At 55.9% G+C, this 21,114-nt stretch overlaps 1 protein-coding gene across 11 annotated transcripts in view; it reads left to right on the forward strand.

Annotated features, from left to right (window-relative positions):
* Window positions 1–21,114, forward strand: part of Pcnt (pericentrin) — a 111,372-nt gene that overhangs the window by 70,497 nt on the left and 19,761 nt on the right. For 6 of the 11 annotated variants that reach the window (XM_077795439.1, XM_077795441.1, XM_077795444.1 and 3 more), the window contains 12 exons: window positions 3,224–4,039; window positions 4,823–5,002; window positions 6,437–7,135; window positions 8,147–8,249; window positions 10,439–10,593; window positions 12,416–12,580; window positions 14,157–14,330; window positions 14,787–14,982; window positions 15,802–16,003; window positions 16,204–16,354; window positions 17,086–17,751; window positions 20,445–20,698. In XM_077795439.1, coding sequence (XP_077651565.1) covers window positions 3,224–4,039; window positions 4,823–5,002; window positions 6,437–7,135; window positions 8,147–8,249; window positions 10,439–10,593; window positions 12,416–12,580; window positions 14,157–14,330; window positions 14,787–14,982; window positions 15,802–16,003; window positions 16,204–16,354; window positions 17,086–17,751; window positions 20,445–20,698 — 3,761 coding nt within the window. The remainder of the gene's footprint in view (window positions 1–3,223; window positions 4,040–4,822; window positions 5,003–6,436; window positions 7,136–8,146; window positions 8,250–10,438; window positions 10,594–12,415; window positions 12,581–14,156; window positions 14,331–14,786; window positions 14,983–15,801; window positions 16,004–16,203; window positions 16,355–17,085; window positions 17,752–20,444; window positions 20,699–21,114) is intronic. The other 5 variants (XM_026379832.2, XM_026379830.2, XM_077795446.1 and 2 more) reach the window with 3 other exon arrangements.

The following is a 21,114-nucleotide window of genomic DNA, read 5'->3' on the forward strand; positions in this document are numbered from 1 at the left end:
AGTCTCCTGCTGCTGAGGCCTGGTGCATGAAGGAGTCCCCTGCTGCTGAGCAGCGCACCCTGTGGATCAGGGAGCCCCTGCTGCTGAGCAGCGCTCTGGGGATGTACTGCCATGGTTTTCATTTGCTCTTGTTGGGTTGTTTTTTGTTTTTCAAACTTGGATTGTTTTTTGGTTTTATCAAACACGATCAAGCTGCTGTGAAGATTCATATGGAGGTTTTTATGAGAAAATAAGTTTTTATTTCTTTTGGTTAAATGTCTATAGTTTTGTAGCCAATCCATTCGTTAGGAAAATGTCTTACCTGAAGAGAACTTGTGAGCCGCATCCTCCCTCCCATAGCTGTCCTCCCAACTGCCGTGTCCCCTTTGCTCATGGTGGTCAGTCTTGTCCATCCTAAGAAATGTGACAGTTGTACCCTTGTTTAATTGGCATCCCCTTAAGGAGTTGGTCCTGAGTATCTTTTTATGTGTATATTTGCCACTCATATCACGGGGAATTATCTGTTCTAATTTTTGGTTAATTTTTTAAAAGTTTATTCCTGTTGAGCTTTGGGAATTCTGAGCACAATTTTTTTTGATACGTTCTTTGTCAATATTTTTTCCATTCTTGTATCTTCCTTCTCTTAACATGTACTTCATAAGCAAAACTTGGTTCTGATGAAGCCCACTGTATTGAATATTTCATGCTTTTGGAGTTGTCTCTGAGGGTTTTTGCCTAACCCCAGGGCATAAAGTGTTCTGTTTTCTTTTGGGAGTTTCGCAGTGTTTCTTTGTGTTCAGGTTTTGATATGCTTTTTACTTTTTGGCCACATCTGCCTCATTGTGCTGGCGTGTGCTGAGAGTCTGCTCTCGGAGCTGTTCTCGCCCCTTCTCAAACCCGAGCTGGCGGTGCCACTGTGCCTGTGGCGGTAGTTTTACGGCCAGTGCTGCTGTTTGGATCTGGAACTTCCCCCACCCTGGATGGTGGTGTTGGGAGGTGGTGGAGCCCCTGGAGGTGGGTCCCCGTGGGAGGAAGTAAGGTCCCTGGGCTGTGCCCCTGAGGGCATGTTGGGACCGACCTGCTTGCTCTGGCTTTCTGGTCAAAGGGAACAAGCCTCCTCCTCCATTGGCTCCCACCACGACACACTGTGCTGTCATGGGGCCTCACAACCATGGATGGAGGCCTGTGAGGCCACGAGCCAGAGCACTCTATCCTCTGGGTGGTGCAGGTGTCATGACAGTGATGGGAGGTGACACGTGATGTCTGGAGTCAGCAGTGCTCATTCTCCAGTGTGTTCAGTTTTCTGTCTGGTTCCTGTCTTTCCACGTGAGTTTTCAGCGGAGATGCCCTCCACTGGTGGCCATTGCAGCGGTGGGGTGGCTACTTCTTGTCTGCTCTTCAGATTTGGCCACATGTTCCTGGTTCACCGCTGGGTATCTTAAATGATTTGGATTGACATCCTTGACATTGTGCAGGTGATGGGGACTCTGGCTTCTGGAGTGCTGAGGCTGGGCTAGCCTCTGAGCTGCACTGTCTTATTTATAGGGACAGTGACCACCCTGGCCCCAGTGATGGCATGGGCTTGTTATGTGGAACTGACGTGGAACTTGGGGGTCTCACTCCCTGCTTCTATCTCCTGGGGACACTCCTCCCTCTGTAGCCTGACTGCCTTGTGTCCTCCTCCTGGGCCTGGTCTGCCTATGTCACCTGAGGGCAAAGTCTCAGAGCCAAAAACCTGCCATCCAGTGGCCTCTGCCATCGCTGAGCCCCCTACCCCCACCCCCCGTCCCGTCCCCAATCTCCTGTCAGGTCTCATGAGATGGATCTTAGCAGCCCTTTCCCCACTCTGCCCTCCCAATCCATATTCCAGCCCTCCCTGGCCCTTGGTAACCCCTACCAGTGCCAGCTCTCCCAAGGACCCCCAGGGCGTAGCCACAGCATGTACAGGGCTGTCCAACATGTGATCTTGCAGTGGCGTCCACCTTCAGCTCAGCCTGAAGCTGTCTTTGCCTTTCTTTTGGCACCGTAGCCTTTCCCCACGTCTTGCCTTGTGTCTGGGGGACCAAGGGCAGACTTTGGTGCTTCACTTCAGAATCACCTGAGTGTGGTATCTGTGTTGCACGCCACTGTACCCCAGTGTAGTTGGAGCAATTGGTGAGTAAGCAGAGGTTGCACAGTCACAACTGTCCTCAAGCCCCCCATGTGTGCAACAGATGGTGAATGGTGTGCAAAGAGCTAAAGGGCAGGAGGAGTGGCCATTATCTACGTGTGTCTTGCTAAGCATGCAGCGTGGCTTTTGTATCTGGTGAGTGAGTGCCAGGAACAGCTAAGAGCATCCTGAAGGGGACCAGAAGAGCACTGGGGTCTTATTTCTGTGTGGGGGCTGCATGGTGTTTTGGTTGAAGCCACTGGGAGGGAGCTCCAGTGAAGCTAAGCAATGCTGTAAGCCCTCAGCTGTTTTGGAAAGCAGTACATTAGACAGACCATAACAAATTGTTTGAAAATTGTTATAGAACACTAATTGGGTAGAAGCTTTCTGTTTCAGTCACTACCATTGATTTAAGAAAACGGAGTTTAGAGCCATATTGACATAGATTTTAGTCCTGATTTTCCAGTCACTATTTTTATAAGTTTGGAGAGAAAATAAGGTCCAAGTTGCAATGTTCCCACCTTTATCTCCCTATCACCTTTATCACAGTTATGATATTTTGTACCATAGAACTGTTGAGAATAGGTTAGAAAGCTCTTCTAGCACTTGGCCAAGCCAGCACTGGCAGCAGCTGGAGCGTGGGCCCTTACCCTGCTCCGTGTCATGAGGACAGCAGGCCCTGGTCTCTTCCAGCGAGCTTACCCTCTGGGTGGCAGGGCTGTGTGGCTTTCAGCCCTTGGGTGATGGCGGACCCTCTGGCCAGTTTTCTTCACTCTTACTCTATTGCTGGGGTAACACCTAGAACCTAAAGGCCCTTTCAGGAAAATGAAACAAAGTATCTAAATGTTAGCACTTAAAGGTGGCAAAAGCATTGTTTTATAGTGTCTTGGAAAGGGGCCAGGCCAGGCAGATCCCGGGAGTCAGAAGGTGGGGAAGCTGTACACCCTCCTCCTGTGACCTTGCTCCTGTCACTGTGCCATGCCTTGAGCTGTCTGACCTCTCTTACCTGCTGAGTGGGTTCAGGCTGATGTGTTGAAAGAGGAGGTCCAGGGCGGTTCCTTTGGTAATGGCCTCTGAAACATGTTTTCTCTTCAGGTTGAGTACAGCAGAAGTTCTGAGGTTGAAGAGCTGAAAGCCATTATTGAAAATTTGCAAGAGAACCAGGAACGGTTACAAAAGGATAAAGCAGAAGAAATTGAACAGCTGCATGAGGTCATTGAGAAGCTGCAGAGTGAGCTGTCCCTTATGGGGCCCGTGGTCCATGAGCTCAGTGACAGTCAGGTGGGCAGCCTGCACAGTGAGCTTCTCTGTTCCCAGGCCCCAGGCCCCGGAGGGCAGGTGCTGCAGGCTGAGCTCGAGGCCGCACGTGCTGCCAAGGAGGCCCTGGGCCAGCTGTTGGCCGACCAGGCACGTGGACATAGCGAGGCCCTGGAGGCCCTACAGCAGCGCCTGCGAGCAGCAGAGGAGGCCGCTGCCCGGCAACTGGCTGAACTGGGACACAGTGTGGCCCTGAGGGAGGCTGAGGTCCAGGGCATGGCTTCCCGGGTCCAGGAGCTCGAGGCCCTCCTGAAGGCAAGGGAGGCCACACTTGTGCAGAGAGATTCAGAAATCGGTGCTCTGAACAGGAGCAGAGCAGCACACTCCGCGGAGCTGGAGGCCGTCCTGCTGGCCTTGGCCTGCTTCCGCTGCGCCCTTGAACAGCAGCCTCGGGCTGCCCCGGAGGAGCCTCCTGAGCTCCAGCGGTTACGAGTGCAGTGTGTCCGCCTCAGCCGCCAGCTGCAGGCGCTGAGCCACCGGTTTCTGAGGTGCCAGGCGGAGCTGGGCAAGCAGCAGGCCTATGTGGACGCAGAGGCTGTGTGTGATGACTGGCTGGAGCAGGGGAGCGGAGGCCCCCACGGCCAAGGCCCACAGGTAGGCCTTGATCCCTGCTGGCCACGGATGCCCAGCTTCCGCACCTGAGGAGCTGGGGCTGCATGCGGCAGGGGCAGCTGGGCTGGGCTGGAGCGTTGGATTGAGTTTGTTCTTCTACTTTTCATCTCGCAACTTGGATGACTTCTCTTGTGCTGGACAGTGGGGCTACATTTGCCGTTGGTGGCTCCTGGCAGGGTAGAGGAGGGAGCGTGGAGCACTGGCTGGGCCAGGCCCATGTGGGACCTACACAGGAGTCAGGCTGGGCCTCACTCTTTGGTACCGTGTCAGACTTGTTATTACTGGAACCCCTCAAGTGCTTCAGGGGTTACATGTGGGGATCACTGGCATTGATTCCCTCTCATCTAACCAAATGGCTATACAAGCATTTCCTGCATACAATATTTTAAGCTCATTTCATTTTGGAACACAAAGCCCTATGTGACTTTTTCTTCTTAAAATATTCCTGTTTGCTTTTGAGTAGAGGACATCAGGGTTTAGCTGCACACTGCCCCTCACATGCCCAGGCAGAGCAGTTTCTGATCCAGATGCCTCCAGCCACCCTGTGCTGTGAGCCGCCTTGATGGGAGGGATGCCCCCAGCCTTGGGTCCTCAACCTGGCACTCTGACTTTGTGGGCATGGAGCAGAGGCAAGGTGCATTCCTCATGAGGTCCCTTCTGCCTAACAAGGCTCCAGCCTGGGCAGTCTTCAGCACAGCTTATAGTATCCAGACTTCTGCTTCACTCAGCTCTGACCGCATGTGCCTCCTGCTATTTCCTGTCAAGGATGATCTGCAGCCTGCCAAAGTCTTGGTGACACTGAAGGACACTGGTTTCCACAAACCGGAAAGTGCAGTGTCGTTGCTCACAGTCTGCCAGAGACAGCTGGAGGCAGAGCTACTCTTGGTGAAAGAGGGCATGTGCTTGAGCCCAGAGGATGTTGGCAGGGTGCCAGCAGGGATGCAGGTATGCAGGTGGCCGTGAGGGTGGGGCTGGGGTGCAGGTGCCTGGGCAACCCGTGTGAGATGTGAAGGTGTGTGCGTGTCACATGGTGCATGGCCTGTTTCTCCAGGGAGGGAAGGAGGTGGAAAGGCTCAACCATGGTGGGGTAATAGGTATGTGGTGTGTCTGGGGTCAGGGAGGGATGCACACGGGGCACACATCCATTTCAGAAAGGACAAAGGTGTGCGAAAGCATATTATGGATTGGGACGTGGGTATGCGGGCTTGGGGACTGCAGGTGCACAGCTGTGCATCCTGGGAGGCTGGGCACAGTGTGTGGAACTCATGGTAGTGAAGGCTCGTGGCCACATACAGCAGCAGGTTCTGGATGCATCTGCCCAGCCGTGACGGTGTGCCTTGTCCATCGTGAGGTCTCCGCCAACTGCACTGAAGACCGGCTTTGGACATGTTTGCCCTGGTCTGAGCAGCTAGGGGTTTTGTGAGGACCACGTTGCCCGGCTTCACACTGCTCCAGACCATTGTGCCCCAAGTGTCAGTCCGACATTGAAATGCTTTAGGGTTTAGGTCTTGACTGCTGTTTTTTTTTCCTTCCAGGAGAGTTGGCTTACATTTTCCCTGGGAGTTTGCTCCTCAGCAGCCTTAGGCCACGCCAGGGTTCTGACTGAGCGAGGGGGCACGTAGCCATGCTCCTCTGCCACATATGCTCCACACGTTTTTCATTGGTGTCTGTCAGTGCCTGCCTCCTGGGGGGATGTGCCCTGTGGCCCTGCTGGGCCAGCCATTCCCCATCTCATCCTCACTGCCGGTCACCTGACTGCTCAGCCACGCTTGCCTCCGTGGCGGTTCTGCTCGGGTCTTCCCAGATGGGCTGGTGTGCGTGGGTACCAAAGTCCCCTTGCCCTGGCTTATGTGAATGGTGGTGCAGCCGACATGGCCCCTCCTGCCTGGGCCACATGCACCATGCTCACTGATTCCACAGTGAGCCTGGGCTGTGCCTCAGAGAGGATGAGTGAGCCTGTCACAGCCCTCGGGAGAGACACCTGCAGGTTTTCAGAGCACTCGGCCCTGCAGCCCGTGTGTTTGTTGTCCTTAGAAGGCGTGGGTTGACCAGGAGACCACCTGCAGACAGCTGCTGCTCGCAGGGCTGCTACCTGGGTCTCCAGCCCTTTCTGGTCACATGTGCAGAGGCTGTGCCAGCCAGTGACCATGGAGATGGTTGTGGCAGTTGTTCTCCAGGCCCAAGACCTTTAAGCCTCGATTCTTTTTTTTTTTTTTGTTTTCACTAAGTCAAGCTTGAAATCTTAAGCAACTGGGAGGCAGAGGGCCTTCTTGGGTTCTCCCCGCACACGGGCCAGGAAGTCCCTGAATGGGCTGCAGGCACCAGACGGTGCTGTGAGGTGCCCTGGGTTTACTGTGTGCATATTCGCCTTACCTGCAGGGTAAGAACAAGCGACTGGAAGATTGTCAGCTGCAGAAATTCAACCTCATAGCTCAGGTGAAACAACTTCAGAAAAAACTAAACCGGCTAGTACACTCCATGGCCTTCCAGGACATGGACATGGGGGGCCCTGAGCCCCAGCAGCCCTCGGCAGTGGCCAGCCTGTCAGAAAACGGCTCCAGTGAGAGTTCCTGCGATGGAGAAGAGGCAGACGCCTCGCCTCCTGTCGATACATTTGCTCTCCCCACGACCCCGTGGGGTCTAATTGGCAATACTAAAGGTCGGGATTCCTTGGTCAGGATGGAAATGCCTGACACAGAGGCACAGGACGAGGCACAGGACGAGCCCCTTTCCTCACGGACCAGTGATCCCAGCGAGTCCTGCCATGCCAAGGAGGCTGAGCCTGAGAAGGACCCTCTAGGGGTGCTGGACCTGTCCTCCTGGAGCTCTCCTGAGGTCCTCCGGAAGGATGCGACCCTGGACCCCCAGCCCAGCTTCCCCCCGACACCCTGCTCAGGCGCTCTGAGCCTGCCCAGTGTCATGGCCTCCCCCCAGCCCGGGGCAGACTCGCTGCTGCAGGCCGACATGTCGGAGCTGCATTGTTACCCGGGCGGCTCAGCAGCAGGACCAGCCCTGCAGTGGGCAGGAGCCCTTCCAGCTGACCACCACCACCACCACCCCATGGAGAGCACAGCTGCGGTAGGTGCCTCCCTGCTCTGCCCCACTCAGGGTTCCCATGGGGATGTATCACAGCAGCGCCATTGTTGGCTCACCTGCCTGTGCAGGGGCCTTGCGCCTGTGGTGGCAGGACCCCTAGGTCACTCAGGCGTTTCCAACATGAGCTGCCTCAGCAACCTGCCTGGTGTGTCAGCTGATGGCAGCGTCCTGCAGCAGAGTCACAAACCCATCTGCTGGCCTGATTGACATGAGGATTCTTGACCAGAATGGTTTTAGATTTATTTTCAGTAATATTTCACATCTCACAGGTTGTACATGTGCTAGTTAATTTTTTTAAACATTTTTTTCTAGTGGTAGATAGACACAGTACCCTTATTTAGTACTTTTTATGTGGTGCTGGGGATCGAACCCAGGGCCTCACATATGCTAAGCAAGCAAGCGCTCTATCACTGAACCACAACCCCAGCCCTATGCAAGTTAATTTTAAGAACAATGTATCATTTTTTAATTAGATGATGTTTTTCCTGACAACTACTTTGGGATTTTTGTATCTTAAGTTAAAATAAAGATAATTTGGGGGATATGTGTTATCTGAAGTATCCATATACTATCATTTCACACAAAAAATTAAAAATCTGAAATATTTGCTAGAGACTACTGAAGTACCATAGGCACGTTTGAGTCAGTAGTGGATCCTGGGGCCCAGTGGGCTCCCATTCTGAATGCTGGCACATGCTGTTTGATTGGGAACATGGCAATTCTGGCCCTAGAAGCTTCCATCCAAGCCAGGTGTGGGGCCCACACCTGTGATTGCTGCTGCTTGGGAGGCTGACAGGAGGATGGTGCCAGCCTGGGCGACTTAGCGAGACCCTGCCTCTCCACAGAACTTCACCAGGGCTGGGGATGCAGCTCAGAGGAGGCACTGGCCTCGGTGGGTGTGAGGGGATTAGAGGCCCAGAGGAGGTCGGCTGGTGAGTGGAGCAGTGCAGCTGCTGCTCTGTAGCTTCTCAGAGTCTGTCTGTCTGTCTGCAGGAGAAGGACGTCGAGGACTTTATCGCAACTGCTTCTAATTCTCAAGACACACGAAGATCGTCTCCTCTGGGGTTGGCAGGGGACTGTGACGGAAGTGAACACAGTGAGTCTTGGCTTGCTTTGCTCTCCCTCTTAGAGGGAGTAGGGCTCAGGCATACCCCAGGCCGCCCATCCTCACACCCCTGGCCACTGGTGAGCTACAGACCTGCTGCTGGCTGCACTCTGCACCGGCAGTGCATCTCTTAGATAGCTCCATGCCTCACTCGGCATTAGAGCTGGCCCCTTGACCTTGCTGATGTCCTGGTGGCAGCCCCCGCAGGCGGGCAGACATGGGGAGGTCAGCTAGGGCAGAGCAGCCAGCACCACTGGCTCTGCCTCCTGAAGCTGGGGAAGGGCAGTGGTGCGGCTCTGAGCTGCTCCTTGGCACACCTGTGTCCGGCTGTTCCCAGGGTGTATGGGCTGCTGTGTCCTCCTGGGTCTTCACCGCAGGAACCCTGGGCTGTGGGGCAGTCGCCAGGTTTTCCTTGTGCTTCCCAGGGTGGGGTCCTGTGGGAGGGCTGCAGACTTCAATCCCCAGATTGGGCCCTCGCACACTGGCCTCAGCACTGTGGCTGCCAAACGTCTTCATCTGACTTGACAGTTTCTCCTGTAAGGGTGTCTCTCTTCAAGTTAGCCATCAAGGTTTTGTTTTTTGGTTTTTTGATTCATCATTGCCTCTTCCATTGGTTTTTGAGAATGAGATCCTGGTGAAATATAGTTCATTGGGAATTTAGCACTTGCTGAATGCTAATGAAGTAGCTTTTTGCTGTTGCTGTCCTGTCTGCCCTGACTTTGGGTCCCTGTTCTCTGGGGACGCTCGACATTCTACTCTGGGAACAAACGTTTGCTTGTTTCTAGTCACCTTTGCCACTTCACATGACATTCATAGCAGTGGTGCAGTCTTGCCCAGCTCTGAGTGCCTGTGCCAGTGTCCCTGCCGAGTGTCCCTAGCATACATTTCCTCTATTCCTGTTCTGCCGCACACCCGCTGCTGGGCCACCCACGTGCCTCAGCTGTGTGTCCCCTGAGCCCCCGAGCACCTCTAATGCCTGGCCAGCCCCTTCCTTCCTTAATGGTGTTGTGCTGGAATGAAGCAGCTTCCCAGAGCTCTGGGAGCGTGTGCTGGGAGGCTTCTTGAGACTCTCTGTCCCTGTGTCTGTCTCATTGGAGTTTGCCTTGGTTCAGACTCCTGGGTTGGGAGTCATGTGTGCTTGGACTTGGAATGCTACCCACTCTGTCCTGCAGCTCCACACACCCTCAGTGACACCAGGGACCTACAGGGCTGCCTAGTTGGGACGGCATGCAGCTGCTAGCCTCAAGAGCTTCCTCTTATTCCTTCTAATCATTTATCCTGTGGCCTTCTCTCTTCTTTCTGTAGCTTTTGCAAATGAAGCATTAGACCCCCCTGCTCTGATTTTCTGATTTCTTTAATTTAGTTTTTCTCCTTGTCCTCGTCTCCACATTTTTGTGGAGTTTCTTAACTTTGGTGCTAGTGTGTCTCTGTTCTCCCACTTTGGATTCCTGAGAGGCCGGTCTGGGTGCTCCGTCCTGTACCCTTGTGTCTTGGCCTTGTAGCAGCAGGCCTCGTCTTGTTTCCCTGGAGGTGGTAGCTGCTTTTCCTGCATTGTCTTCTGTTGGCTGCACATCCAGTTTCTTCCCAGCATGCTCTTTTCTGGGTCTGAGGACCTGGACTGGCCCATCTTCCAATGAGGCCTTGTCTCTGGACGTCTCACTTTCTGCTGGGGTCTGGAACTGGGTGCTCTGAAGGTGCCACCTCCTCACTGCCCTGCCTGCCGGGGGCCTGAGGATCAGATGGGGCTGCACGCCTGGGAAGGTTCCAAGCCCCCTCCTGTCAGAGGACCTGGGGCCCTGTCTCAGCTATGTTTGGGCACTCTCATCAGGCATGCGGGCCTTTTCCGGACCACGTGTCTGCTGCCTGCCCAGCTGCTGCCCGCTCGCCTCTGTTCCCTGCCACTCTTGCTCCCTTCCTTGAGCCTGTAGAGCACAGGCTCATGTGTGCAGCCGCTAGCGTGCCGGCTTGGGGAGGTTGTCAGCTCAGTGAGGGGTGCATGCCCTCTATGCTTAGGAGCGCGGTGTCCCCAAGGCTTTCCTCCAGGCGTGCAGGGTGGCCTTCCCTGACCTGATGAGGTTTCTACTGCCTTGCCTGGTGCTCCTCAGCTCTCCTCCACTCATGGAGCTGTGGTGCAGCTGGAGGTGGGCTCTGTGGCCCGGTCTCACCATGTGGTGCTCTAGGTGGCAGCCTGGGCTTTGGAATGATGCTGAGCCCAGAATTGGGAAGACCCGAGGTCCCCACTGCTGGTCCTGCGACTCCTGCTCTCATCTCCAGAGGGTCACAACAACCACCCGGAGTGATGAAGGAGAAGGAGGTCCACCCCCTGCACATGAAGGTAGGGACCAGCACTTCGTGGGGGTCAAGTGCATGTGTGTTAGTCCTAAGAGACAGGGAGAGTCCTCTTCTTGCATTTATTTATCATTGTTTGTGGCTGATTGGGTGGAAATGATAGTGTGTGTTTGGTTTGGTTTTGGAGGCAGATCTCTGGTGGAATTCAGGTATAATTCCCAAATTTTAAGGAGTAAATTAGGTTGTTAATGAAAATTCTTCATACTTAAGTTTAGTAATTAACAAAAAAAAGCAAGAACTTCAGGGAAGTCTTGAGGGAGCCATCAAGAGGCTGCAGTGAGGCCAAGGGCTATGGTTATTTGAGTCAGAACTTAAAGCCTAAATGTGATTCTTGTAGATTTCTTAAATTGCTCCAAGTGCATTGTCTCCCTGGGTTGTTTTAGATGCCTTCTGGAGTGTAGAGTACCAGGGCCATGCTATGTGTAGGTGAGGGCCACGGGGCAGCCCCAGGGGCGACGCTCCTGCCTGGGTGCCACAGTGCATCGTGGGAGCACGCCTGCCACCTTGGGTGGTCTCCCTGTGTGGTTCCTGTGTCCGTTGCATGTCCCCCGTAGTCCCTGTGCTCCCTGGGGTAGCCCCTTTGGGTGGTCACTTGTGGTCGCTATTAGAGTAGCTCTACCCCAAGAGGCTGTGGAAGGCTGGGCTTGCGATGGGAGATCCCCAGAGAGCCCTTGAATGCAGGGTGGATAAGCAGCCTGAGGTGAGGCGACACCAGGAAGAGCTGTGGCTTAGGGAAGCCAGTGAGGACCTCTGGACAGGGTGGCAGGCCACATGCAGGTGGGACACACTTGGAGGTTTCTCCTCGACAGAACCCCAGGGCCCGAGAGCAGAGGCTTGGCTCCCGGAAGCCGTGGTGATAGAGCCCTGGGCCGAGCCACCAGCGTCCCGGTGCTGTTGGTGCGCCACTACCTGGGCCTGGGCCTTGTCCATGTGGAGAAGGCTTTCTCACAGAAAACCCAGGGCTGCAGAGACACAGCCCTCCCTGGCTGGGAAGCTGTACCTAGAGGGCTGTGGGTTGTGAGTTTTCTGTCCAAGGGGTGCTTTTAAAACATGTTTCTTTTTGTTACAAAATCCAGAAATGGCGTACTTACAAAGTAGAAAGGGGCCCGCTGTCTGTAGCCAGGGAAACTGTCTCTGGGCCCTGTGTGGATGGAGGTGGTGGGTGGGTTCTGCCTCCCAGTGGCACCCACCTGGCCCACCCTTCCTCCGGGCAGGGCCTCGGTGTGCACCTACTTAGCATCGGAGACAGTGTGTTTCTTCTCCCTCATGCGTCCAGAAACGTTGTTTTAAAGTTGTCTTTCACGTCAGCCCGGTGGGTTTCCAGCCCATGTCAGTCATCCTGTCTTGGTCGTGTCCTTAGCATCGCGGCCGGCTCTGCTGTGGGTGGCCGGGTCGCACTCACCGCTCAGCGTCTTAGTGTTGCTCTTCCCCACTTGGCACTCCTGTGGTTTGCCCAGACGCAGTGGTGTGGGGAAGCCACGGATGCTCCCCTGGCAGCCTGGCTACGCACTTGGGCCCTGGAGCAGCTTCCTCAAAGTGTCTCAGAGCTGGGGAGGTGCTGGGCCCCAGCTTGGAGGGAAGATGGTGTTCCTGGGAGGAAGGAGAGAGGGAGCAGGTGTCCTCCAGCAGCTGGGAAGGGAAGTCTGAAGCCCGTGGTGAAGACAGCTGGTGGCTATCTGTGTGCTGCCTTAGCGGGCACCACCACTGTGCAGGCAGCGTCCTCCTGCCCTGCAGCGCACTCTGGATGGTGGCTGCGTGTGGCAGTGGCTGCGGGCCGTTTCCCCTTCCTCATGTGTTTTCCCCTGCAGGCTTTGCTGCAGATGGTGTGTGACGAGAGCCACCAGATCCTGGCGTTATCGGAGAGCCGAGGCCTCCCCAGCACTCTGAGCAAGGGTGAGCCCTGGGCCTCCCTGGATTACTTCTCCGGTGAGGGACAGGGCCTGCTGGAGGGGGCCCCAGAGAGAGGAGAGAAGGTATGGAATCGCTGGCTCAGTGAGGGAGAAATACAGGGGTCTGTTTTTTCTTTTCTTTTTTTTTTTTTTTTTTTGGTTCGGGGGGTGCTGGGGATAGAACCCAGGGCCTTGGGCACGCTGGGCAAGTGCTCTGCCACTAGCCCCACTCTGTCCCCAGAAAGATCCGATTTTACTTGCATCTCACATCTGTTTTTCAAAGGACCTTGAGGACTTAGAGTGACAGCCAGGTCTGAGGGGAGCTGTGCACAGACATGGGGGTTATGTCGCACGGCTAGGACAGGTGAACACCCCCGTACGGCACCCCTGCACAGCCGTGCACGCCCCTAGCTGATGAGCTCTGGAAGTGGGAGGATCAGTGGAAGGCAGGCGGGGCTCTGGGGAGGCAGGACCAAGGAAGCCCAGCTGGTCACATGGCTCTGAGATCTCTAGGCATATCTGGGCCTGCCATGGGACAGGCAGACTGACCCATTGGTCCTTACCACCCTCACCCTGCACTGCTATATCCCAGGCTGTCGCCTGGACCTGGCCCCTCCCAGTGCCCAGGGACTGCCTCAGCACACAGAATGGATGCCAAGACCCTTCTGAGTTTCATACCAGGCCCCACACTTCCCTCCCCATGCTCCATCCTCATCGTGATGTCTCTTGCTCTCAGTCCCCGACTCCTGCTTTTCCCACTGGATGAAAGGGCCACAAGGGAGGGAAGAGCCACGTCCTGGTGCTGGGAGCTGCTGGTGCCCATGGATGTGCCGCCTGCCCGGCCCCACTAACGGCCCTTGGTAGGCCTGGATAGCATGTGCAGACTCTACCCTCCCACAGGTGCCTGGGGAACTGCTTATACTTGGCTCATGCTACCCTGTCCTCGAGCAGCAGTGTGCCCACTCCTGGCCATGGCCCCTGGAGGCTGCCAGGTGCCAGCAGGGTAGCCATAACAGTCTTGGCCTTCTCTAGACCAGGCCCTGAGGGTGCAGCAGCCCAAGAGGAGAGCAATGTGTGAGCATTTCGCGCGGTCTTACTTCACTGTTTCTGCTTATGACAGTAATTCGCATCTGGCACTGAGTGACCCTGGGCCCTCGTGGTCTCCTTTCCTTGTCAGAGTGTTTTTTCTTGCCCTCCTCCTGCCCAGCTGCCATAGTAGAACCACAGACTGGGGCTTAAACAACAGACGTTCATTTCTGACGCTCTGGAGACTGGAGGCTGGGATCAGGAGCCAGCACAGCTGGGCTCTGGTGAGGTCTGACTCCTGGTTTGCAGATGGCTCCTCTTTGCTGGGTCCTCAATGGTAGAGAGAGAGAGAGCACTCGTTATCTCATCCTCTTCTTAGAAACAAAGCCACAGTCCTGTTGGAGCAGGGCCCCACCCCTGGCCCCACTCAACTTTATTGAGGCCATGCCTCCAAGTGCGGTCACAGCGGGGCTGGGGGTCCAGCATATGTGTGGGAGAGCACTCATAGCACCCACTGGTGAGAGCATGGAGGCTTTTTCTGCTGGGCTGAGGACAGAAGCTGGGGTCTCAGGCAATGATTGGCCATCACTCTGCCACTCCCAGCCCAGCATGGGACTTTGCTTCTCCTTGACAGGAGTCTTCTGATATGCATCTCGACTGGAGGGGCCGGTTTCTGCAGGCCATGCAAGAGGCATTGGAGAGGGAGCGGGAGAAACTGAAGGCGGAACTGCAGTCAAGGCCCAGCGGCCCAGACCCAGTGGACTACAGCTTCCTGTTTGAGCGGCTGGAGAAGGTTGTGCGAGAGCAGGTGAGCAGCAGCCCTGCACCTGCACCCTTTCAGTCCAGGCCCCTGGCTCTGTTAGAGGCAGTGGAGCGTGTGTGCTTTCACTCCTGAGCTCTGGCCAGCACCCCTGCTTCTTCCTGAACCTCACTCTCCTGGCACACCAGCCTCCGGGCTGCCCAGCACTCTGCACGTGGGGCCAGAGGACGAGGATGCTACAGGGCACCAGAGCCTGCTGCACCGCTGTGCCTGATAGGCGAGGGGTGCTGAGGGTCAGGGGCCAATGCTCCACCTGGGCCTAGAGCCGTGGGGGTGCTGGGGCCCATGCACCCACCACACTCCTGGGGTCCGTAGCCTGTCCCAACAGTGCTGGAAGCTTAAGCTTGCAAGGGTGGGCTGCAGAGGGACAAGTATACACAAATTCTGCCTCCTTCCCTAGCGCCTGCCAGTCCTGTGCCTCACACCATGCCTCTTCTCTCATAGGGAGACCTGCAGGAGAAGGCTCAGAAGCACCAGCGCCTGCAGGACAGGAGTAGCCTGCTGTCTGAGGTCCAGGCCCTGCGTGCCCAGCTGCGTCTGACTCACCTGCAGAACCAGGAGAAGCTGCAGCAGCTGTGTGCGGCGCTGACCAGTGCAGAGGCCCGTGGGAGCCAGCGGGAGCACCAGCTGCGCAGGCAGGGTGGGTGTCACTGCTCTTGCTGCCTTGTGCCTCCAACCTCACGGCCCCCACTGGGTGTGCTCCTGTGGGGTACGGGACAGTGGCAGCTAGGCCCTCAGCCAGAGTGCTGGGGTCTCATGGGACACCCAGGCTGCAGAACCCTGCTCCTGTGAGCGTGTGGGAGGCCTTGGGAGTGTTATGTGTTTCCACTTTCAATTTAAGTTCTTTGGCAGTTTTCTGTAGTTGCTTACATCAGCTGTGAGTAAGTGATGCTTTTGGTTCTTTCCCCACTTGCTTTCTGGCCTTTGTGCAAGTCAGACCTGGGTAAATGTCCGTTCTTGTACTGGTCACTCCTTAGTGTGAGGAGCATTCTGCAGATGGCCTTGTGCTGGGTTCTGCCCAGTTGTGCATTCTAGGCTGTACTTGCTCTCGTCCTGTGTCTGCAAGGGCCCTGGTCTGTGGTTTTTCTCTCTCATGTACCCTTTTCTGGCTTTGGTGCATAGAAAGCACTGACCTCATGGATGGGTGGGGCATGTCTCCTCCTCCTCTTATCCAGAGGAGTCTGTGCGGAGCTGGGTGATCTCTTCCATTGGTTCCAGGAGATTCTCCTGCAAAGCCACGCAGGTTTGTCCCTGCGGGCGTATGTGGCAGGACTGGCTGGCCCTGTGGGATGGCCTGGAGGGCACGTCGTTACTTCTGGAGAGCCCACCTAGGAGGGATGGACTCAGGCCGAGGGAGTGCGTCCCCGCCACCCGTTCAGCAGTTCTCTGACTCAGCCCTGCTCGCACACGCTTGGCACTCTTTTTGAGTAACGCTCTCTTGTGTTTTGATCTCTCTCAGTTGAGCTGTTGGCCTACAAGGTTGAGCAGGAAAAGTGCATAGCAAGTGACTTGCAGAGAACCCTGAGCAAAGAGCAGGAGACGGCAAGTGATGTCCGCAGACTCCTAGCACTGGAGCAGAGCGCAGCACAGGACTTGAAGTCGGAGAACGCGAGGCTGCTGGAGTCCCTTGATGAGGTGCAGCGGGAGTCCCTCCAGCTGAGGTATGCCCCAACAGCCCCCTCTGTTGACTGTCAGCTGGGTCACAGGTCACCTCAGCCCCATCTGCTGCGGGGCTTACAGAGAACCCTTGGGCTTGGGTCTGGGAGTGAGGGATGGAGTCCCACAGATGAGCGGGAGTGGCAGGCTGCTTCCCGTCAGCATTCCTGATGTGCACACAGTGCCCCCGGCTGTCGCCTTATAGGTCTCTGCTGGACGGGAAGGAGAGTGACCTGAAGGCTGCACTGGAGGAACTGGAGTGTGAGCGTGGGAAGGAGCGTGTCCTCCAGGCCCAGCAGGAGGAGCAGCAGCTGCAGCACCTGCAGAGGGAGGGCCAGAGTGCCAAGGCCCTGGAGGTAACTGGGCAACAGGGGCGCCCAGGCTTCCAGCCAGTGAGGGAGGTCAGGAGCAGGATGCAGAGACAACCCCCACCGTCACCCCTGCCGCCTGCCTGGCTCTCCTTCCCAGCAGTGTGCCCAGTTGGTGGGAGCTTGAGGCAGTGAGAGCGGGCTGCGTCTTTAGGCACAGTTCGACTCTGCGGTGACAGAACCACTGCACTGGGGAGGGGCAGCCTGTGAAGGCACATGGCTCTGCTCAGTGGTCCCTGCTGTCCCTGAGTGTTCGTCTCTGGAAGGTGGGCGAGTCTTCTCTCTGACTGTCCACGCAGCCTGCGTGGTCTCTGCATGGCCCAGATCATTGGTGGGAATGCAGCTTCTTTGTCCTGTGTAGGCCTAACCAGTGACCTCTTGCTCAGAGCGGGTTCTCTGTCAGCTCTGTGGGTCAGGGGCCTGCCTTTCAGAATCCTGGTTCACAGTACGCAGCACATGTGTGTCTTTGGGCCCTGGGTTTCGTGGTTTTCTGAGGACAGAAGAGGGGTCTCCTGAGTGTGGGCGGGTATGTGTGTTGACGCGAGGCCACTTCCACGCCTGTCGCAGACGACAGAAGCAAGATTTCCTGTGTGTACAAACTTGGAAAGGCCCAACCGCTGGGTCACAGCTCATGAACAGATGCTAGGCAGGGAAAATTACTTAGATGCTTTTCCTCACAATTATTTACTTTTCCCCATCTTGTTTTTTCACCAATGCAGGAGTTAAAAATATCTTTGGAGAAGCAACATGCTCAAAATAATCAGCTGTGTATTGCATTGAAACATGAGCGGATGGCCAAGGACAACCTGCAGCAGGAGCTGCAAATTGAGCACTCGCGCTGTGAAGCCTTGCTGGCCCAGGAGCGCAGCCAGCTATCCCAGCTCCAGGAGAGCCTAGAGGCAGAGAGGAGCCGCTCCCGGGAGCTGTCGGAGGCCTTGCAGCATGAGCGGGTCCTGACGGAGCAGCTGAGCCGCAGCACGCAGGAGAAACCTATGCAGCACACCCTGCTGCGGAAGCTGAAGGAGGAGAAGGCCCGCGTGCAGGAGCTCCAGGCCGTGCTGGCCAGGGTGCAGCAGCAGGCCCTGCACACCCAGCAGCAGCTGGAGGCCCAGGCCCAGGAGCACCGTGTGCAGCTCCAGAAGCAGCAGGAGGTAAGTGCCACCTTGAGGTTGGCGGTGGACACGCTGCAGACCCAGAGCCAGGAGCTGAGATGCTGCCTGGAGAGCAGCAGGGAGAAGCCAGCTTGGCCGCAGGCAGAATTAGAGCAGTTACACACACGAGGGAGAGTGCACGAAGCCCGCAAGGAAGCCAGGAGGAGGATGCCGAGGCCCAGCCAGGCAGACGCCGAGGAGTGGAAGAAGTGGCAGAGAGACAAGGAGAAGCTGGTGAGAGCCGTCTGCGGCCGTTCGTGAGTTCTTAGAAAACCTGAGCAGTGAAGGGTAGGACAGTCCTCAAGGGGCTCATCCTGGGCCTTTGTCCTCTGTCCTCGGGTTCGAGTGTCCTCTTGCCAGCACCTCATCCTGCAACTTCCTCCAACCTGGCAGAGAACTTTGAAATTGGGAAGCGTGATTCCTTCAGCGAATCTCCTTTTCAAGATGTTTTTGGCCATTTGGGCTCCTTGCAATTCCATGTGACTGAAGTTTGAGTTTCATTTCTGCACAAAGGCCATGGGGTTACAATAGGGATTGCATTCAGTCTGTGGGTTGCTTGTGTAGTGCTGACGTTTTAACAAGAAACGGCCTTCTGGCTGGGTATGGTTTGGCCACACCTGTGACCCCAGAGGCTTGGGAGGCTGAGACAGGAGGATCCAAAGTTCAGGGCGAGCCTTGGCAACTTAGGCAGACCCTGTCTCAAAGTAAAATAAGGGCTGAGGATATGTCCTGGAGGTAGAACCATTTCCTTGGTTGTGGTAAGCCCTAGGTTCAATCTGCAGGGCTGCAAAAAACGGGGAGAAAAAGCCGAGCCTTCTGAAGCTCCAGTGTGGACCGTCCTCTGGTCAGGCAGCCTCGCAGCAGTCTTTGGTAGCTCTCCCCAGTGTTTGGAAGCTCTTGTCTGTGTTTTTTCAGGGTCAGTTGAGATCTGTGGCTCTGGTCCTTTTCCCTGATGGTGTGTACGTGCCAAGTGTTTGGCCTCCATCTGAGATGCCCTCTCGTCCCTGGCATGAGCCCCATGTGGTCATGGCAGACCCTTCTTGCTGCAGGCTTCTGAGTTTGTTTTGCAGGTGTTCTGATGGGAATTTCTGAGCTGTGTTATAAGGGTTCCTGGATGTAGTTTCCTTGTGATGTCTTTGAAATCCCAGTGTCCTCAGGGGACAGGTTCAGAAGTGTTCTCTTGTGGGTTTTGAAGGCTTTTAATATTTAGATATATTTTATGTCAACTCAAGGCTTTTTAAACAGTATCTTCACTGCTTGCTTTTGTATTTTATGAAATTATGAAAGAGTGTGTGTGTGATTAACACACAGGTAAAACCAATGGCCTGGTCCTTCCAAGGGTTTGCCTGCCATGAAGTAGGAAAGGGACATCTGCTTCCTAAAGTGAAACTCTGGGTTTCTAAACGTTTCAAGGATAAACAGATCCTAAAGTGATATGATGATGGTTGTAGGAGTTCCTATCAGAAGGGTGCTTGGTGTGCCCAGCAGCTTCGTGAGATAGAATTCGGGTACCAATGGGTTCTTCCACTTTAGTCGCATGGTTTGGTGGTTGAGGGTTGATCCCAGCAGTGTTTGGGAGCTTCTCTCCACCCAGGCCAAGGCTGTGTTGGCTCAGCTCCCTCACACACAGCCCCGGGACGCCTGGCCTGCCTGTTGCTGTGGCCCTGCCTCTGCAGGGTTCTCCTGTGCATGGAGTCCCACGAGATGTGATCTACTGCCATCAAGGCTCTTGTGGACGCATTTCCCACATGTCAGTGGCACTTAATATATTTTTTTTTCTGTTTAAAAAATTTCCTAAATGATTGTGTTTTATCACCAACCACATGGAAAGAAGCAAGAATGTTGTGGAGGTGTAGACATCGGGTAGTGCCGCCAGCAGGGTCCTGGGCCACTATGTGTGCACTGATGTCCCTAGCGTGCCGGCTGGCACCTGGGAAGTGACTGTCTGACCATTGTGGTGCTGCAGGGTCTCTGCCCCTCGCTGCCAGAGGTCCCAGGCCACACCCATTCCATTCGGGTGTTTCATGAAGTGAGCAGCGCCACGATTCTGCATAAAAGCCAAGGAGGCCTCTCCTTGGGCTCCGACTGCCCAGACGTGTGTGCAGTGGGGACAGACCCTTGGAGTTTTCCTGCAGCTTCAGTGAACCTGAAGTTCAGAGCCCTGTTCTGGGTGTACTTAACTGAGTCTCCTGTGTGGTCATAAATTTTACTTTCCTCACATGGAAAATGGGTAAAATCACCTCTTCTGTCACCCCTGTGGCTGGAGCACTGAGTGGACATCAGAAGGGGAGCCCCTGCACCAGCCCAACCCTGCAAGCTGTGTGGCTCAGGCCTGGGCTGGGCTCTTCTCCAGCAGTCTCAGTCTCGGCTCTTCCTGTCCATGTTTTTGATTCTTGTGAGGAGACCTGTCTGTGTCATGAGTGTCCCTCTGCCCTTTCTGAGGTGCCTGGTCTTGCCCTGTGGGGTCAGGGTACTCCGCAAGGTGCTCCAGTGTGTGTGGAGGTGTTCCTCCTGCACCTCTGGGACCTGGGGGTGCTGGGCAGATTAACTCACCAAGAGGGCAGGTGGTTGCTCGGTGAGGTGAGGCTTTGGGACCAGAGGACCACCATGGACCTGGCCCAGGGCTGCAGTGTGTGCAGGCGCAGGCCTGTCCATGTCTGTGTGAGGGTGTGTTGTGTGTGAAGCTTGTCCTGCCTGAGTCTGCGCCACAGGCTCCTCTCCAGCAGGCCTCGAGGGCTCGCCTGGCTCTGGTGTCAGCCCTGTGGCCTTCAGGAGTGAAGATGGGCTCCAGGGTGTGGCCTGGGCCTGTGCAGGGTGGAGGGTGCTAAGGACGGGTGGGCCAGACCCCAGTGAGGCCCAGCCACAGGCCCAGCCCTTGTCTTGGAAACTCACCTCAGGTCTTCTCTGTTTCTGGCCCTTGCCGGCAGCGGGAGCTGCAACTGCAGCGCCAGAGGGACGCGCACAAGATGGAGCAGCTGCAGCAGGTGGTGCGAGGGCTGCGCGCCGCCGAGGAGGAGGAGGAGGAGGAGGAGGAGGAGGCGCCCCAGGGTGATGGCCCCCGCCCAGGCTCCCTGGAGTTGGACCTCCTGCAGGGCCAGCGGCAGGAGCTGGAGAGGATTCGCCAGCAGCTGCTCTGTGCTGCTGGACTCTTGGCCAGCTTCGTCAGCCGCACTGTGGACAGGTGACTCCCTGCACAGCGCCCGCACCTGCCACTCGCCCTAGGTGCTGGGAGCAATCAGGCTCTGAGCTCTTGGTGGTGGTGGGCTCACCCTTGTTCCCTTCCCAAGTCAGTGGGCAGGGCTTCCCCGAAAGACCCGATGAAACCCTGTCTTCTGCCTTCTCATATCGGAGGAAAACCCTGTGACGCGCCGGGCATCTGACCAGGCTTCCGAGTTCCACACAGATGTGTGTTCTCCACACTACCTGGAGAGCCCTGGGCACCCCTGCCCTGCTCGTGCAGGGTTGCGGTGCTGTGCTGCATCGCCCCAGGCCTCCAGGGCCACCACTCAGACAACTGAGGCCAGACTCAGTGCCAGGAAGCTGTGCGGAGAAAGTTCTGTGTGGACTGGGGTCGGGGGAGCCGGGCGCTCCCGTACA

Source organism: Urocitellus parryii, chromosome 2 (assembly GCF_045843805.1).
Source record: "Urocitellus parryii isolate mUroPar1 chromosome 2, mUroPar1.hap1, whole genome shotgun sequence".
In the NCBI taxonomy this organism is placed as follows: domain Eukaryota; kingdom Metazoa; phylum Chordata; class Mammalia; order Rodentia; family Sciuridae; genus Urocitellus; species Urocitellus parryii.